Source organism: Channa argus, chromosome 4, assembly GCF_033026475.1.
Source record: "Channa argus isolate prfri chromosome 4, Channa argus male v1.0, whole genome shotgun sequence".
NCBI lineage: Eukaryota > Metazoa > Chordata > Actinopteri > Anabantiformes > Channidae > Channa > Channa argus.
Genome location: NC_090200.1, coordinates 29,576,744 through 29,593,082, shown reverse-complemented (window position 1 = coordinate 29,593,082; position 16,339 = coordinate 29,576,744). Strand labels below are relative to the sequence as shown.

General features: G+C 41.3%; 1 protein-coding gene across 7 annotated transcripts in view; it reads left to right on the top strand.

The window, feature by feature from the left end:
- The window catches only part of ntrk3a (neurotrophic tyrosine kinase, receptor, type 3a), a 215,954-nt gene that overhangs the window by 149,854 nt on the left and 49,761 nt on the right, over window positions 1–16,339 (top strand). For all 7 annotated transcript variants that reach the window (XM_067502388.1, XM_067502387.1, XM_067502385.1 and 4 more), the window contains one exon: window positions 5,138–5,326. In XM_067502388.1, coding sequence (XP_067358489.1) covers window positions 5,138–5,326 — 189 coding nt within the window. The remainder of the gene's footprint in view (window positions 1–5,137; window positions 5,327–16,339) is intronic.

Below are 16,339 nucleotides of genomic sequence, written 5' to 3'. Positions count from 1 at the left end.
ATGACTTCAGTTTTGCCTGAGTTTAGAAGTAAAAAATTGTGGGACATCCAGGCCTTTATGTCTTGTAGGCATACTTGAAGCTTTGTTACTGATTATTTTTATCTGGTTCCATAGATAAATAAAGCTGGGTATCATCAGCATAACAGTGGAAATTTATGGAGTGTTTTCTAATAATGTTGCCTAAAGGAGACATGTATAAAGTAAAAAGTATTGGTCCTAACAGAGAGCCTTGTGGAACTCCATAGCCAACATTTGTGTGCATGGAGGATTCATCATTAACATGAACGAATTGAAATCTATCAGATAGAAAAGATTTAAACCAACCTAGTGCAGTTCCTTTAATCCCATTTTCATGTTCCAGTCTTTGTAATAAAATGTTGTGATCAATGGTATCAAATGCAGCACTAAGATCTAACAGAACAAGTATAGAGTCCATTATCTGAGGCCATGAGAAGATCGTTGGTGACTTTTACCAGTGCTGTTTCTGTACTATGATGAACTCTAAATCCTGACTGAAAGTCTTCATACAAATTATTTCTATGGTTTATTTACAGCTACCTTATAGGCCTGTGGTACATATCATCAATCTATCTTTAGGAACAGGATATCTAATACGAACGTATCTATTAAGGGTAAAGCTTCCTTGAGCAGTCTAGTTGGAATAGGGTCTAGCAGACAGGTTGTTGGTTTAGATGATCTAATAACTGAAGTTAGCTCAGAGAGAACTATGGGTAAAATTTTTCCCTAACTGCTGTATAGTCCGTTATTGTAAATTCAAAATGTTATTAAAAAACGGTCAGACAGAAGAGAGTTGTGCGGAAATATTGTTAAATTATCTGCTTCAATTCCATATGTAAGAACAAGGTCTAGGGTGTGACTAAAACAGTGAGTGTGTTTATTTACATTTTAAGAAAAAAACAATTAAATCTAACAATTAATTAAACGCATTGCTCAGGCAGTTACTGTCAGCATCTACATGGATGTTAAAGTCACCCACTATAATGACTTTATCTGTACTAAGCACTAAATCAGATAGAAAATCAGAAAATTCAATCAAAAACTCTGAGTAAGGGACTGGAGGACGGTACACGATAACAAATAATAGTGGTTTTTGAGTTTTCCAGTTTGGCTGTGAAAGAGTAAGGCTCTCAAATGAGTTATAACTATGTTTAGGTCAAGGGTTTATTGATAAGCGACAATGGAAGATTGCTGCTACTCGGCCGGTGCTTCTAGCAACATGATAATTAATATGACTTGGGGGGGTTGACTCGTTTAAACTGCCATATTCTTCCTGCTACAAAATAAACTGAATTGATGATCGCTTATTAAGTCATTTACTAACAGAGATTTAGAAGAGAGAGATCTGATAATTATAATTCACATTTAATAGTTTTGGGGTTTTGTTCTGTAAGAGGGGTAGTCTTAACTTTTATTAGGTTATCATGATTAACTCCTCTTGTTGTCGTTTTTAGTTTATGCAATTTAGTTGTTCTGGGAACAGACACAGTCTCTTTAGGTATGTGGGAATTGTGGGGGCGTGACAGTTGTAAGGACACTGCAGAGAGGTGTTTAGGACTGGATCTCTGAATCCTAGCCTCAACTCTGGATTGTCATTCTTTTGGTTGTCTATTATAACCAGCCATATTTTTGATAAGAAAGTTGCACCATCTATAGTAGGATGGATGCCATCTCTCCTAATCAGCCTAGGTTTTCCCCAAAATGGTTTCCAATTATCTATGTAGCCCACATCGTTTGCTGGACACCACCTAGACAGCCAGTGGTTGAATGACGACACGTGGCTGTACTTGTCGTCAATGGTCAGATTTGGCAGGGGACCAGAGAAAATTACGGAGTCCGACATTGTTTTTGCAAAGTTACACACCAATTCAACGTTCATTTTAGTGACCTCCGATTTGCGTAATCGGGCGTCATTAACTCCTGAATAATAATCTTACTGCAGAACGTCATTAACGTCATTAACGGCGTCATTAACTCCTGAATAATAATCTTACTGTATTTATGTTTATCTTTAGCCAGGAGTTTCAAATATGATTCAACATTGGCCCCAATTACCAATTACCAGAGTTGGTTTCTCAGCGGGTGTGTTGCTGAGTGGGGAAAATTGATTAGAAACATGAACCGACTGGTGGTGAACCTCGGGCATCTGTTTAGCATTAGATCTCTACGAACCGTCACCCAGCCGAACTGGCTTTCCGGCTGCTCGGGAACTGCCGGGGGAAAGGTAACAGGGGCTATGCTAGGTTGGCCCTCACCAGCTACCGGGGACTGACTAGCTGAATTGTTTTCCATGGTGCGGAGCTGCTCTTCCAATTCCGTGAGCCTTGGATCCAAAGCTGCAAAAACTTTACACTTATTACATATACCATTATCACTAAAGGAGGCAGAGGAAAAACTGAACATGAGACACACTGAGCAGGTGAGAAAAGGAGAGACAGAGAAGCCTTTGCTAACAGATAACTGCTAAGCTAGCAAAGCTTATACAGTTGAAATGTGGAATTTGTTAACGTTAGCTGGTTATGTTTTACAAAAGGAGGTGCTTGTGTAATACAAGCGTATGTTACGACTCAAGTAAAATAAGAGCTACAATTAATCAGTAAACAGTCCTTCGGTAGAAACCCAAGAGTGTGCAGAAACAGGAAGTGAAACAATACGCTTACCGCACGAATCCCGAAAAGCTCCAACAATAATGGAACAGTAACCTTGTGAGGAACCTCCCTTGTGAGGAATTTAACTACTGAAGCAGAAAACTATGAGAGATTACAGAGAGAAACCTCTACAGCAAATACAATCAAGGATCAAAGAGTCAAAGAATAGAAGGAAGATTAATGTTCAGTACATAGACTGCAGTGAGGACAAATTTATACTGTGGAGTATGACTATGTTGGATTATTATTATACAGATTATTTTAATTATGACAATAAATGATGAGGATGAAAGGGTGGCAGTTTTATATTTATTGAGTGGGCCTCCGAAAAGGTGGTCCTATGTTGCACTGTGAGAGAGGTTCATAAATGAGTTTTCATGGTCTTGCAAACAAAGATAGCCTGGTACAAAAACTCTTTGTCAGACATCTAGAACTACTATTTCACTTTGTGACAACCTGCAACACACACACCAACATCTCTAGAATTAAACTTACCATAAGCTGTCTGTGCTAAATTGCTATCCCAAGTTGGCCACTTTTAGCTAGTAACATTACATAACATTTTCCTTCTACTTTGGACTTTTTGCATTCACACAGAAACCACTGCAGATGATGTTGTTGATGTTTTCTTATTGTTTACTGACTTGTATTGTAGCCTAGGTTTCTGTAGGTGTTCATCATTGTACAGTCTACATACCTACACCAAAGTTTTTAGCTTGCAATAAACCTTTAAGATTGCTGATTTCTTACAAACACTCACATGTCATCGGGTACCTCAAGGGGGTGCAAGAACTGGGATTATTCAGCTCATCCTCCACTACTCAAACTACCAATGTATCACTAAACCTTGACCCTCTCCTAGAAACCTTTCATTCTACTCCAGAACTTTGTCCAATCCTTTTCTTAACACCAATCTTTTTTCAACAAAACTCTATAAAGTTCTTAAAGTTTATACAATCTTTGTCATCCTTTATTAAATAATACTTAACTCTCACAATTGTATTGATGATACCCAGATATACAGCACATTCAGAGAATGATGGAGTAGACTATAAAATAAAATCCAGGTACCATTAAAATTTTTCTTCCTGCACAACATGTGTGTTGTGGTCCAGTCAGCCACACATCCACTATGGCAGCCAAAACATCATGTGACTTTGTGATGTGTGTGAATAAACTCTATGGTGTTTTCCATACATATGTTTTCCAGCTCCACAACCATTTCATTGGTTGTGGAGCTGCAAGGTGAAATGACACTGAACCAGAATAAATGATCTAATTCTAGTTCAGGGGGTTAACATAAACTCGCTCCTGAGAGGAGGAAACGAAAGAAAACAAGACAGGTAGCAAACATGAAACACAAGGATATACAGCAGGGATAAGTTAATTGAATTATAAACAGAGCAAACCAAACAGAGTTCAAAAACCAGAGACTGGAATCCAAAGACAGAAGTCAAGAAAACCAGGGCGCAAAGGTGTGTTGTCCAGGAGTTAGAGGGTGAGTAACATGGGGATCTGAAAACTATGCTAAAAATAAATGGATAAACGGGGAAAAAAACTAAAGAAACTAACAAACAGGAAAACACCAAATAAAAGACACGGATGAGAAACATAAACCCCTAAAACGGAATGAAAACTAATAAACGGGAGCACATCAACCTAAAAGGAAACGGGCACGAAACAAACAACTAAAACAAATGAACACCTGGGGAAAGTCAAAGGAAAATAACAAAACAGGGATACACCAAATACATGAGAAACCGATCAACATAAACTACTAAACAGGACATTACCAAACCTTAGACCAAATGACATAGAAACACAGAGTCCAGGATACAAGAGTCCAAGATACATAAAGTCAGGTTTCCCCAAGAGTTCAGAGAGTCTATTGTGCGTTAGACGACGACAATGACGACGAGAAGTGAGGGGAAGACTGGGCTTAAAAAGTGAGGGGAACAGTTGGAAACAATAAGGGACAACGAAGGTAAAGCAGGGGAATTGAACCAGGCACAGGAAGTGGGGAGAAGGGGGCCACAAAATAAAAGTCCAAGGATAGGAAGTGTGTGGGATCATGACACTTATATCATTATACGCCTTACAATGTTAAAATGAGTAAATGACCACTTTGAAATAAATTTTACCGTACAGATGAAATACTGTGAATAAAAATTATATTTCTTATCTGTTTAATATTGATCAAAACAACTAATTTATATTTTTTCAATAGGATTTCTGTATGTTTGATTGACTGGTTGACTGATGTAATAGATGATACTGCATCATGCTGAGTCATGCTGAGTCATGCTGCTCTCACTACAACGTTAATCATTAACTGCATTAGTGATTACATGATTCACTGAATAAGTTACTGACAGCTGTATCGACTAGGGACTTCAATAGCATTTACTGACTTACTCTGTGAGAGTGGCAATAAAAACATATTATTAATCACTCTCTCTGTATCTTTTCAGGACCAGTAGCAGTAATAAGTGGTGAGGAAGATTCTGCCAGCCCCCTTCATCATGTGAACCATGGGATTATCAGTCCCTGCACCCTGGATGCAGGCCCAGATGCTGTGGTAATTGGAATGACAAGGATCCCCGTCATAGAGAATCCACAGTACTTCAGACATGGACACAACTGTAACAAACCCACCACCTGTAAGTACACACATTCATCTTTGAAGATGAGTGTCAATTAAAAAATACTTGTGCTAAAGAACAAACGAGAAAGCGGCACTATACACTTTCAGAATCGACACATCATTTAAAATTCAAATAACTCTGTATAAAAACGGTCAGAGAAGATTAGGTGAAGGTGAAGTACCAGCAAGAAGCAGGCTGCAGGCTGACATTTATATAGTGAGGTGGCTGGTCAAAGTGTGCAAATCAGAAATATGGATGAGGAAATATATTTATTGTCAAGCAGGATGGTGGGTAAAATTCCATTTAAGCATACCCTCACTGGCTATCTCATTAGGTACACTTGTTAAATTGTATTGCAATGCATAGCTGCAGCAGAGCTGCTGGTTGGGTTTGCAATAGATTTGTTTATTTTGAATGGGGTGGCCAAAACATAAGACCAACCTTTTAATATAATGCACTATAGTACAACTCCACCCCCCACTATGATACAATTGATGCAAGCTTTCAGACTCATGTTAAAGTGAGGCCACCCGTTGAATTGATACAAGAGTATGTCTAGCCTAATATATCATTAAGCTGACTGTAACTAACAGCGGGTATCTTATAATTATCAAACAAATTGCTTTAGAAAAAGCTGATTTAGCTGATTAAAGGCTTTCTAGCTACTGTTACAATTATCAGTTAATTTTATTCACATGTTCTCTAAAAGACTGCAATTGCAAACATTCCCCCAAAGAGTAAGACTATATTTGGTAGTTCAAAGGTGCAAAAAGTATGTGATTTGAATGAAACTAACTACAACAATCCAAATATCAACTTAACCAGAAGAGCAACAGCTGCAGTTCTTCAGACTAAATCAACAGAGTGAACAGAAATGTCAGAAACAACTCTCACTTTTTAGTACATATCCTGACCTAGAAAGATGCACCACAGACATTTATCAGATAATTTCTTCATTCAGCTTACAGTCTTGACCCCTTAGTCTTTCCATACTCCCAGCCCACTTGTCACTTTCCACCACAACCTTCGGTCTCTCAATCCTGAGCAGTTTTCCTCCCTGGTCTCTGCAGCCCTAGCCCCACTACTTGTCCTTTCCACCCTTGACACAGACACAGCCACTGACACAGCCTCTTACCCTGTGCCGATAATCTCTGCCCCATATCTGTCTTCTGCCAGTCCTGTCCAAAACCCTTGAACAAGCAGTATTTTAACAAATCATAGATTTTCATAGAGATAATGGGTAGCTAAAAGTCTCTGCCAAATGACTAAATTTAAATGTTTACAAAACTACTGCTCATAACAAAAGTTCTATTTAAAAAAGAAATAGTGTTACCAGAAAGCAATATATCTTCTTCTTTTCCTTTCGGCTGTTCCCTTTCAGGGGTCCCCACAGCGAATCATGTGCCTCCATCTAACTCTATCCTCTGCATCCTCTTCTCTCACACCAACTAACTTTATGTACTCTCTCCCTACATCCATAAATCTCCTATTTGGTCTTCCTCTACACCTCCTGCCTGGCAGCTCCAACCTCAGCATCCTTCTACCGACATATTGACAGTCTCTCCTCTGAACATATCCAAACCACCTCAATCTGGCCTCTCTGACTTTATCTCCAAAACATCTAACATGAGCTGATCCTCGTCACTCCCAAAGAGAACCTCCACATCTTAAGCTCTGCTACCTCCAACTCTGCCTCCTGCCTTTTCTTCAGTGCCACTGTCTCTAATGCGAACAATATCGCTGGTCTCACTACCGTCTTGAACACCTTTTCTTTCATTCTCGCTGATACTCTTTTATCACACAACACACCTGACACTTTTCTCCACCTGTTCCAACCTGCCTGCACTTGCCTCTTCACATCTTTTCCACACTCTCTCCATTGCTCTGCACTTTCTTCATCTCTGCTCCCTGTAACCTTACTGTTCCACCAGGATCCCTCTCATTGACTCACATGATTTCTGTCTTGCTAAATAAAAGCTGTTGCAATGATATTTCCATGCTGAACTGAGTTGTTCTGGGTCAAATATGAAGGCAAACCCACTTTCCTTTCAGTATTTTGCTGCAATTGGCAGAAACAAGCATATTTGCTCATTCGGCCTGAAAATGCTTTTAAGCGTATAAAAACTTACACTCTTGATTTCTGGCTAAATAAAAGCTGTTGCAATGATATTTCCATGCTGAACTGAGTTGTTCTGGGTCAAATATGAAGGCAAACCCACTTTCCTTTCAGTATTTTGCTGCAATTGGCAGAAACAAGCATATTTGATCGTTTAACCTTCATTCCTCTAATTTCCAGAGCAGACCTCCACCTCTCTAGATTTTCTTCCACCTGCTCCCTGCTCTCACTACAAATCACAATGTCATCTGCAAACATCATAGTCCACGGATATTTCTGTCTAACCACATCTGTCAGCCTGTCAGATGCCAATCCTTGATGCAGACCCACCTCCACCTTGAACTCCTCTGTCACACCTGCAGCACACCTCACCACGGTCTTACAGCTCTCATACATGTCCTGCACCACTCTAACATACTTCTCTGCCACTCCAGACTTACTCATACAATACCACAGCTGCTCTCTTGGCACCCTGTCATACGCTTTCTCTAAATCTACAAAGACACAATGCAACTCCCTATGACCCTCTCTGTACTTCTTCATCAGCATCCTCAAAGCAAATACTGCATCTGTTGTACTCTTTCTAGACATGAAACCATATTGGTGATCACAAATACTCACCTCTGCCCTTAGCCGAGCTTCCACTATTCTTTCCCACAACTTCATTGTATGGCTCATCAGCTTTATTCCTCTGTAGTTGCCACAGCTCTGCACATCTACCTTGTTTTTAAAAATGGGCACCAGTACACTTTTCCTCAATTCCTCGTGCATCCTATCACTCTCCAAGATCTTGTTAGACAAACTAGTCAGAAACTCTACTGCCACCTCTCCTAGACATCAGGACCAACTGCCTTTCCACTCTTCATCCTCTTCAACGTCCTCCTCACTTCACTCTTACTAATCTTTGCTATTTCCTCCACACCAGTCAATCTACTTTACGTCCCCTTTCATTTTCTTCATTCATCAACTCTTCAAAGTACTCCTTCCATCTTTCCATCACACTTCTGGCACGTGTTATTACATTTCCATTCATATCTTTAATCACCCTAACCTGCTGCACATCCTTCCCATTTCTATCTCTTTGTCTGGCGAACCTGTACAAATCCACTTTTCCCTCTTTATGTCCAATCTAGTATACAAGCCCACATATGCTCTGTGTTTGGCTTTTGCCACCGCTACTTTCACCTTACTCTACATCTCCCTGTACTCCTGTCTTCTCTCTTCAGTCCTCTCAGTGTCCCACTTCTTCTTAGCTAACCTCTTTCACTGTATACACTCCGGAACTTCTTTGTTCCACCACCACATTTACTTTTACATGAAGTAATTTAGCAGACGCTTTTATCCAAAGCGACTTACAAGTGAGGTAAAAGGCAAGCACTAATCTAAGTCAAGGAGAAAACATCAAAGCAAAGTCCTATCAAAAAAAAAGTGTACATTTCGCAAGATGCAAGTGCGAAAAATAGCAGAAAGGATTTTTTTTTCTTCTTTTTATAGATTTAATTGCAAAGGAAGATGCAGAAGAGTTCTGTTTTCAGCAGTTTTTTTTAATATTGGGATTGAGTTCGCTGAGCGTGCAGAGTTTGGTAGCTCGTTCCATCATTGCGCTAAAAAGTTTCGCTTGGTGACCAGACGTCGTTCGTTGGCAGACTGCAGCAGACAGGAAGGATTGTAGACTTGAATGAGTGAGTTGAGGTAAGCAGGAGCTGTTGAGTTAACCACCCTGTAAGCAAGAGACAGAGCTTTGAACCTAATACGAGCAGCTACAGGAAGCCAGTGTAGAGATCTGAAGAGTGGTGTGACATGGGTTTTTTGCTGATTAAAAATGTGGTGAGCTGCTGCGTTTTGGATCATCTGCCACGGTTTGATTGTGGATCCCGGTAACCCCATTAACAAAGCGTTGCAGTTATCAAGACGAGATATGACCAGCGCCTGTACAATGAGTTGGGTCGGATCTTCCTGATGTTGTAGAGGGCAAATCTGCATTACCTACAGACTGAGGAGATGTGGTCCTTATAGCTCAGTTGGTCGTCGATGATAACCCCCAGATTTTTGGCCGACTTAGTGGGGACAATCACTGTAGCTCCAATGTTGATGCTGATGTTGTGTTGAAGGTCTGGCTGGGAAGACAATGACACCACCAAGTCTCCTTGTCCACTTTCCACTTTCCAGATGACACCCCAAATACCCTCCTACTTGTCTCCCTGATCACATTAGCTGTAGTGGTCCAGTCATCTGGAGGCCCCTCCAAACCACCCAGAGTCCATCTCAGTTCCTCCCTGAAAACTACACAACATTCTTCCTTTTTCTACTTCCACCACTTTTTCCTCCGCTCTGCCTTTGTCCTCATCATCTTCTTCACCACCAGAGTCATTTTACACACCACTATCCTGTGTTGTCTGGCTACTCTCTGCCCGACCAATACTTTGTAGTCACTGATCTCTTTCAGATAATGTTGGCATAAGATGTAATCCACCTGAGTGCTTCTACCTCCGCTCTTATATGTCACCCTATGTTCCTGCCTCTTCTGAAAGAAAGTGTTCACTACAGCCATTTCCATCCTCTTTGCAAAGTCTACCACCATCTGTCCCTCTTCATTCCTGTCCTGAAGACCAAATCTGCCCATCCCATTCTCATCACCTCTGTTCCCTTCACCTACATGTCCATTGAAATCTGCATCAATCACCACTCTCTCACCTCTGGGGATGCTCTGAATCACTTCATCTAACTCAGTCCAGAATTTCTCCTACTCTTCTAACTGAAATCCTACATGTGGGGCATAACCACTCACAACACTGAACATCACGCCTTCAATTTCTGGCTTCAGACTCATCACCCTGTCTGATACTCTTTTCACCTCTAGAACATTCCTCAAAAACTCCTCTTTCAGGATAACTCCTACTCAATTTCTCTTCCTATCTGACCCTTAGTAAAACAACTTGAACCCTGCTCCTAAGCTTCTACCCTTGCTACCTTTCCACCTGGTCTCCTGGACACACAGTATATCCACCTTCCTTCTCTGCATCATGTCAACCAACTCTCTAGCCTTCCCTGTCATAGTCCCAACATTCAAAGTCCCTATTGTCAGTCCTACATTCTTAGCTTTCCTCTTCTGTCTCTGCCTACGAACACACCTTCCTCCTCTCCTTCTTCGACCAACAGCAGTCCAATTTCCACCGGTACCGTGTCAACAGCACCGGTGGTGGTTGTTGTTAACCCGGGCCCCGACCGATCTGGTATGGAAGTCATTTTCGGTGTCAAAGTCATGATTTGCATTTTAAATTTGGCATGTGTTTTACGTCAGATGCCGTTCCTGACACAACCCTCTACATTTATCCAGACTTTGGACTGGCACAAGAAGACACTGGCTTGTGTCTCCTTGCGGTTGCATTACCAGTAAGCAATATATCTTAATATCTTAACATAAATTAAAGCAACAACAACTTGTTTAAGCAGTTTTTCAGCTGATGTATATCTCTGTTTTTTGTAGAAAAACATGGTATGGTTGCTTTCGGTCAAGCAATTTTTATGTACACTGACCGAAAAGAAGAGGCTTTAAACATAAAAAAAAATGCAAAGGCAGTGTAGATAGCTGGATTAATTAAAATATGAGCATATCAGTTGTGTGACATGGCTGACATCTGAGTGTAAAACAGTGATGTCAAACTTATTTAGAAATGAAAAGAAGGTGAAAATAAACTTCTAAAAGATTCAGTTGTGCTCACTTTCAAATGGTTTAGATAATTAGGACAAACCTTCATTCTACTTTCTTGTCATCTAAATGCTCATGTTTGTTTACATGTCCAAGCACGTATACACATATATACACAAGCCAAGCATGCCTTGTGTATAGTTTTGCAAGTTAGGCACCTTTCTGGACTTATTGGATCTTGTTACTTTTATGAACATCTACTGGAAAACGTGAGCACCTGGAAATATGAGCAAAGATAAACTTAATGTCTAATTACATCCTTTCTCATGACTCCTAGTAGTATTAGTAGTTCTCCCTCAGGTAGCCTAGGTTAGCTACTTTTTAAAACATCCACATCTCTATATTTCTTGCCTTCTTTGCTCTTTCTTCTCTCGCTCTTACTGTAGCTGTATCTCCTGTAGTCTCTCTGGTGTCTCTATTGAACAAAGATAGTAGTGTGCCTCAGCGGCACCGCAAAGCCCTTCTTGCCATTACATCCACATAAATCTCAGCAGATCCCCTGGGAGACCACACACACATACACACAGAGGGGGAGAGAGAGAGAGACTCACTGCCCCACTTCACTGCACACATACCCAAACAGTTCTGATGCTGTTGCCAATGGTGATGCTGATCTATCACAAGAGTCAACTTGTGTGATAATCACAAGCTATATATTTCAGGGTCTGTGTATGTCCTAACAGAGGTATTGCTACCTCTGTGTCTGTGATTTTATACCCTCGATCATGTCCATTTAATATTATTTGTGCCAGTATTTTTTCTTGTTAAAATTTGTCTTTTACCACATTGTGATATCATCTCCAAATTAGATCTTAATTACATTTTTATTATTCCAAACCCAAACATGCCATGTTTTGATCTTTATGATATGGAAAAGTTTCAAAGGAAGATCAAACGAAGATCTGATGGTTTTCATGTTTTCTGCCACCATTTAGATCATCACACTGATCCATACTAAGCTGTCAACATTAATACCACCATAGTGGCATGACTAAAATGCAAGCAGAATTATAAGGTTACTCAAATAAAAGACAGAGGCATGGTAGCAGTTTTCTCAAGCTTGTGATTTTTCTTTAAAATCTCCAGGAGCAGCTAATGAATAGTAGGTGGGCCAGCAACACACAGCTTGACAGATTAACAACAGCACACATTCCCAGACAATGCTCATGACATTATTCAAACAACTTTACTTCTTAAGGCTTTTGAACCATTGCTTATAGCTGGAGTGATTTTTGTTCATGGTCTTAAAATTAGTTTTTAAGATAAAACTAAATTAAATCTTAAAGTCTGAAAAAGGCTTGGGAAAGGCAAGCCTTTATTTATATCAAATTGTATATGAATTGTATATAAAATATTTAAATTGTATGTAAAATCAAGCTTTTAAAATTAAACGTTTAATGAAAAATAGACAGTAAAGTTTGGTAAACAGAACAAAACATACTAAAACACCAGAAAGAGCCAAAACTGCAAATTTTAACCACCAACAGCTACCTTCACCAGAGTACAGAAACCTAATAAACCTACTTTAATTGTAATTTAATGCAATGCAATACAGCAGGTCTGCCATAAATTCTACTTTTGCAATGTTATAATTTTTCAGTTTTTACTTTTAAATTGTCAGACAGGTAATAATTCTACTGTCTGTTTATTATTAAAGTCAAAGTGGGCAGTGGAGTTGTACTAGAGTGCATTATGAGTAGAGGTGGATCTATTCAATTCAATTCAATTCAATTCAACTTTATTTATATAGCACCAATTCACAACAAAGTCATCTCAGGGCACTTTACAGAATAAAGTCAAGATTATAAAGATGTATAAAGAGAACCCAACAATTCCCCCTGGAGCAAGCTAAAGGCAACAGTGGAGAGGAAAAACTCCCTTTAACGGAAGAAACCTCCAGCAGAATCAGGCTCAGGGTGGACGGCCATCTGCCTCGACCGGTTGTGGTGAGTGGAAAGGGGAGAGAGAAAAGAACAGAGCAACAAAAAGCAACAACAAAACATCGGGCAGATTGGTAGGACCAGTAGGACACAGCTTCAAAGTCGGGGGACACCTGCAGAAAGGGACAGAGAGAGGGGGACAGAGGAGGACAAAGACAACTACGGGAGAGAACACACAGAGTTAATGACATACAGTGGTGACAATTGCGGGGTGAGAGGAGAGGAGAGATGGTCAAGAGGAGGAAAGGAGCTCAGTGCATCGGGGGGTGGGTCCCCCAGCAGTCTAAGCCTATGGCAGCATAACTATAACTAACTATATGCTTTATTAAAGGAAGGTTTTAAGCCTAGACTTAAAAGTAGAGAGGGTGTCTGCTTCCCGAATCTGAACTGGGAGCTGGTTCCATAAGAGAGGAGCTTGATAGCTAAAGGCTCTACCTCCCATTCTACCTTTGGAAATTCTGGGAACCACAAGTAGGCCTGCATTCTGAGAGCGAAGTGGTCTACTGGGATGATATGGTGCTATGAGATCTTCTATTTATGATGGAGCCTGACCATTCAGAGCTTTATATGTAAGAAGCAGGGGTTTAAATTCTATTCTAAATTTAATGGGAAGCCAATGGAGAGAAGCTAGTGAAGGTGAAATATGATCTCTCTTGCTAGTTCCAGTCAGCACTCTTGCTGCAGCATTTTGGATTAATTGCAGGCTCTTTAGGGAGTTACTGGGGCATCCTGAGAGTAGGGAATTACAGTAGTCCAACCTAGAAGTAACAAATGCATGTACCAGTTTTTCGGAATCACTTTGAGACAGGATGCTCTTAATTTTGGCAATATAGAAACATTTCTACAGCATCCACATCTGTAAAGGGAAGATGTTTGGAACCACCAGTACTCTTCCTAGACAGGCCAGTTGGCCAAACTCAGCAAGAGGGGAGGGCCTTAGTCGGAGAGGTGACAAAGAACTTGATGGTCACTCTGAAAGAGCGCCAGCATTTCTCTGTGGAGAGAGGAGAACCTTCCAGAAGAACAATCATTTCTGCATTACTCCACTAATCAGGCCTGTATAGGACTATCAGACCATGAGAAACAAATTTCTCTGGTCTAATGAAAACAGACTGAACACTTTGGCATGAATGATAGAGATGTTCTATGAGCTACGTCACTTCCGTAGTTTCCAAATGGCGGTCTGTTCAAACTGTGTACACGTTTTGCTGCAAGAAACCATCAAACCTTTGGAAAACGAACTAAGCAAAAAAAATGAACTTATCTTGCGGTTTTCCAACATTGCCACCGCACAAGCGAAGCACCTCGCAGCTCTTAATACCTCGAGCTACATGGAACAAACAGTCTCTATCCACCCAGCTGTTTGTTCAGTGACCCTGTTGCTTCCACTGGAAACACGATGCCAACCCGCAGTCTTCTGACCCTGTCAGACAACCAATGGCCTGTCCCGACACGGGCCTGCTCCTCGCCGCTGACACAGGAGGCCTGGATCCCGGCTACATTGGACGACACCTACTGCAGCTAATCGTGTCAACTAATCCATTAGAATCTGACGTTACCAACAGACAACATGCAACTCTTATGGATTCTAATTTTTCACCCAGGGAATTTTATTATTTTGTTGAATGTTATGATCTTACCCACACTGCTCTTTGCCCCATAGAGACTATGTCTGTTCCACGACCACCTAAACTTTTCAAACCAAAAATGAACACAAAGGGAGTTAATCATAAAAACCTAATACAAGTTAAGACTACTGCTCATACTGAACCAAAACCCAAAACTATTAAATTTGGATTAATAAATATCAGATCTCTCTCTTCTAAATCTGTTAGTAAATGACTTGATAAATGATCATCAAGTTGATTTATTTTGTCTTACTGAAACCTGGTTACAACAGGAAGAATATGTCAGTCTAAATATTTCCAAGATGGCGGCGTGGCAGTAGCTCGCAGCAGCCTCTCCGGATCCAAAAATGGTGCTTTTGCCGTATTTAGCCAGACCCTTTACAGTACATGGACACCACAGTCAGCTGTGTTCATGTGTACGACTGCCAGACATTGCTGCGGCACAGGGTTCATGCATACAATAATCTGCACGAGGAAGTAATTGGCAACCTTCGCGACCTCAGCTTGCTGCGACCCCAGCAACAAACACCAGGCCCCCAGCCCTCAGTGTCACCTGACGCCGGTGGCCAGGTGAGGGGACGTCGGAAGCGCTGCTCGAGGAAGCGGAAGCGCGGCAAGCGGGCGGGTGTCCGTGCTAGGCTAAATGCTAACCCTAGCCAGCCAGCTCTACCGTCCATTCTCCCTTCCAACATTTGCTCCCTGGACAATAAACTAGACTACATCCGACTCCAGCGGACCAAGTGGCAAGAATTCAGAGACTGCTGCATCTTTGTCTTCACGGAGACGTGGCTCAGTGACAGAGTTTCGGAAGCCGCCATCCAGCTAGACGGGCTAACCGTGTTTCGTGCCGACAGAAACGCTGCTCTGTGCGGTAAGACTCGCGGTGGTGGCGTGTGTGTTTATATATACACGGAATGGTGCAAGAACTCTGTGCTTGTCTCACATTTCTGCTCATCGCTAGTGGAGCTCGTGACTGTTAGATGCAGACCGTTCTATTTACCATGGGAATTCACCACTGTTTTCATTGTCGGAGTGTACATTCCCCCTAGCGCTAATGCTAAGGAGGCACTGTGTGAACTCTACGGTGCTATTAGCGACCTGCAGAACGCTCACCCCGACAGACTGTTTATTATTGCTGGAGATTTCAACCATGCGAATCTCAGGACTGTGCTCCCTAAATTCCATCAGTATGTGGACTTTGCAACGAGAGGAGGGAACACGCTGGATCTTGTTTACACAAACATCCCTGGCGCATATCGTGCGGAGCCCCGCCCCTATCTCGGCTACTCAGACCACATCTCGGTTATGCTAATTCCAGTATACAGACCGCTCGTCAGACGCTCTAAACCGGTTCTGAAACAGGTGAAAACCTGGCCAGCAGTAGCTACTTCTGCTCTTCAAGAATGTTTTGAGTGCACTGACTGGCCGCAACCAACGGCGATTCCATCAACTTGGAGGAATACACGTCAACAGTAACCAGCTACATCAGCAAGTGCGTTGATGATGTGACCATCTCCAAGACCATCACTACACGCTCCAACAGGAAGCCGTGGATAAATGCTAACGTGTGTGTCCAGGCGATCACGAACTACAAGACAACTTCACCTGCTTGTGACCGCGACGCCTCCCTCCCAG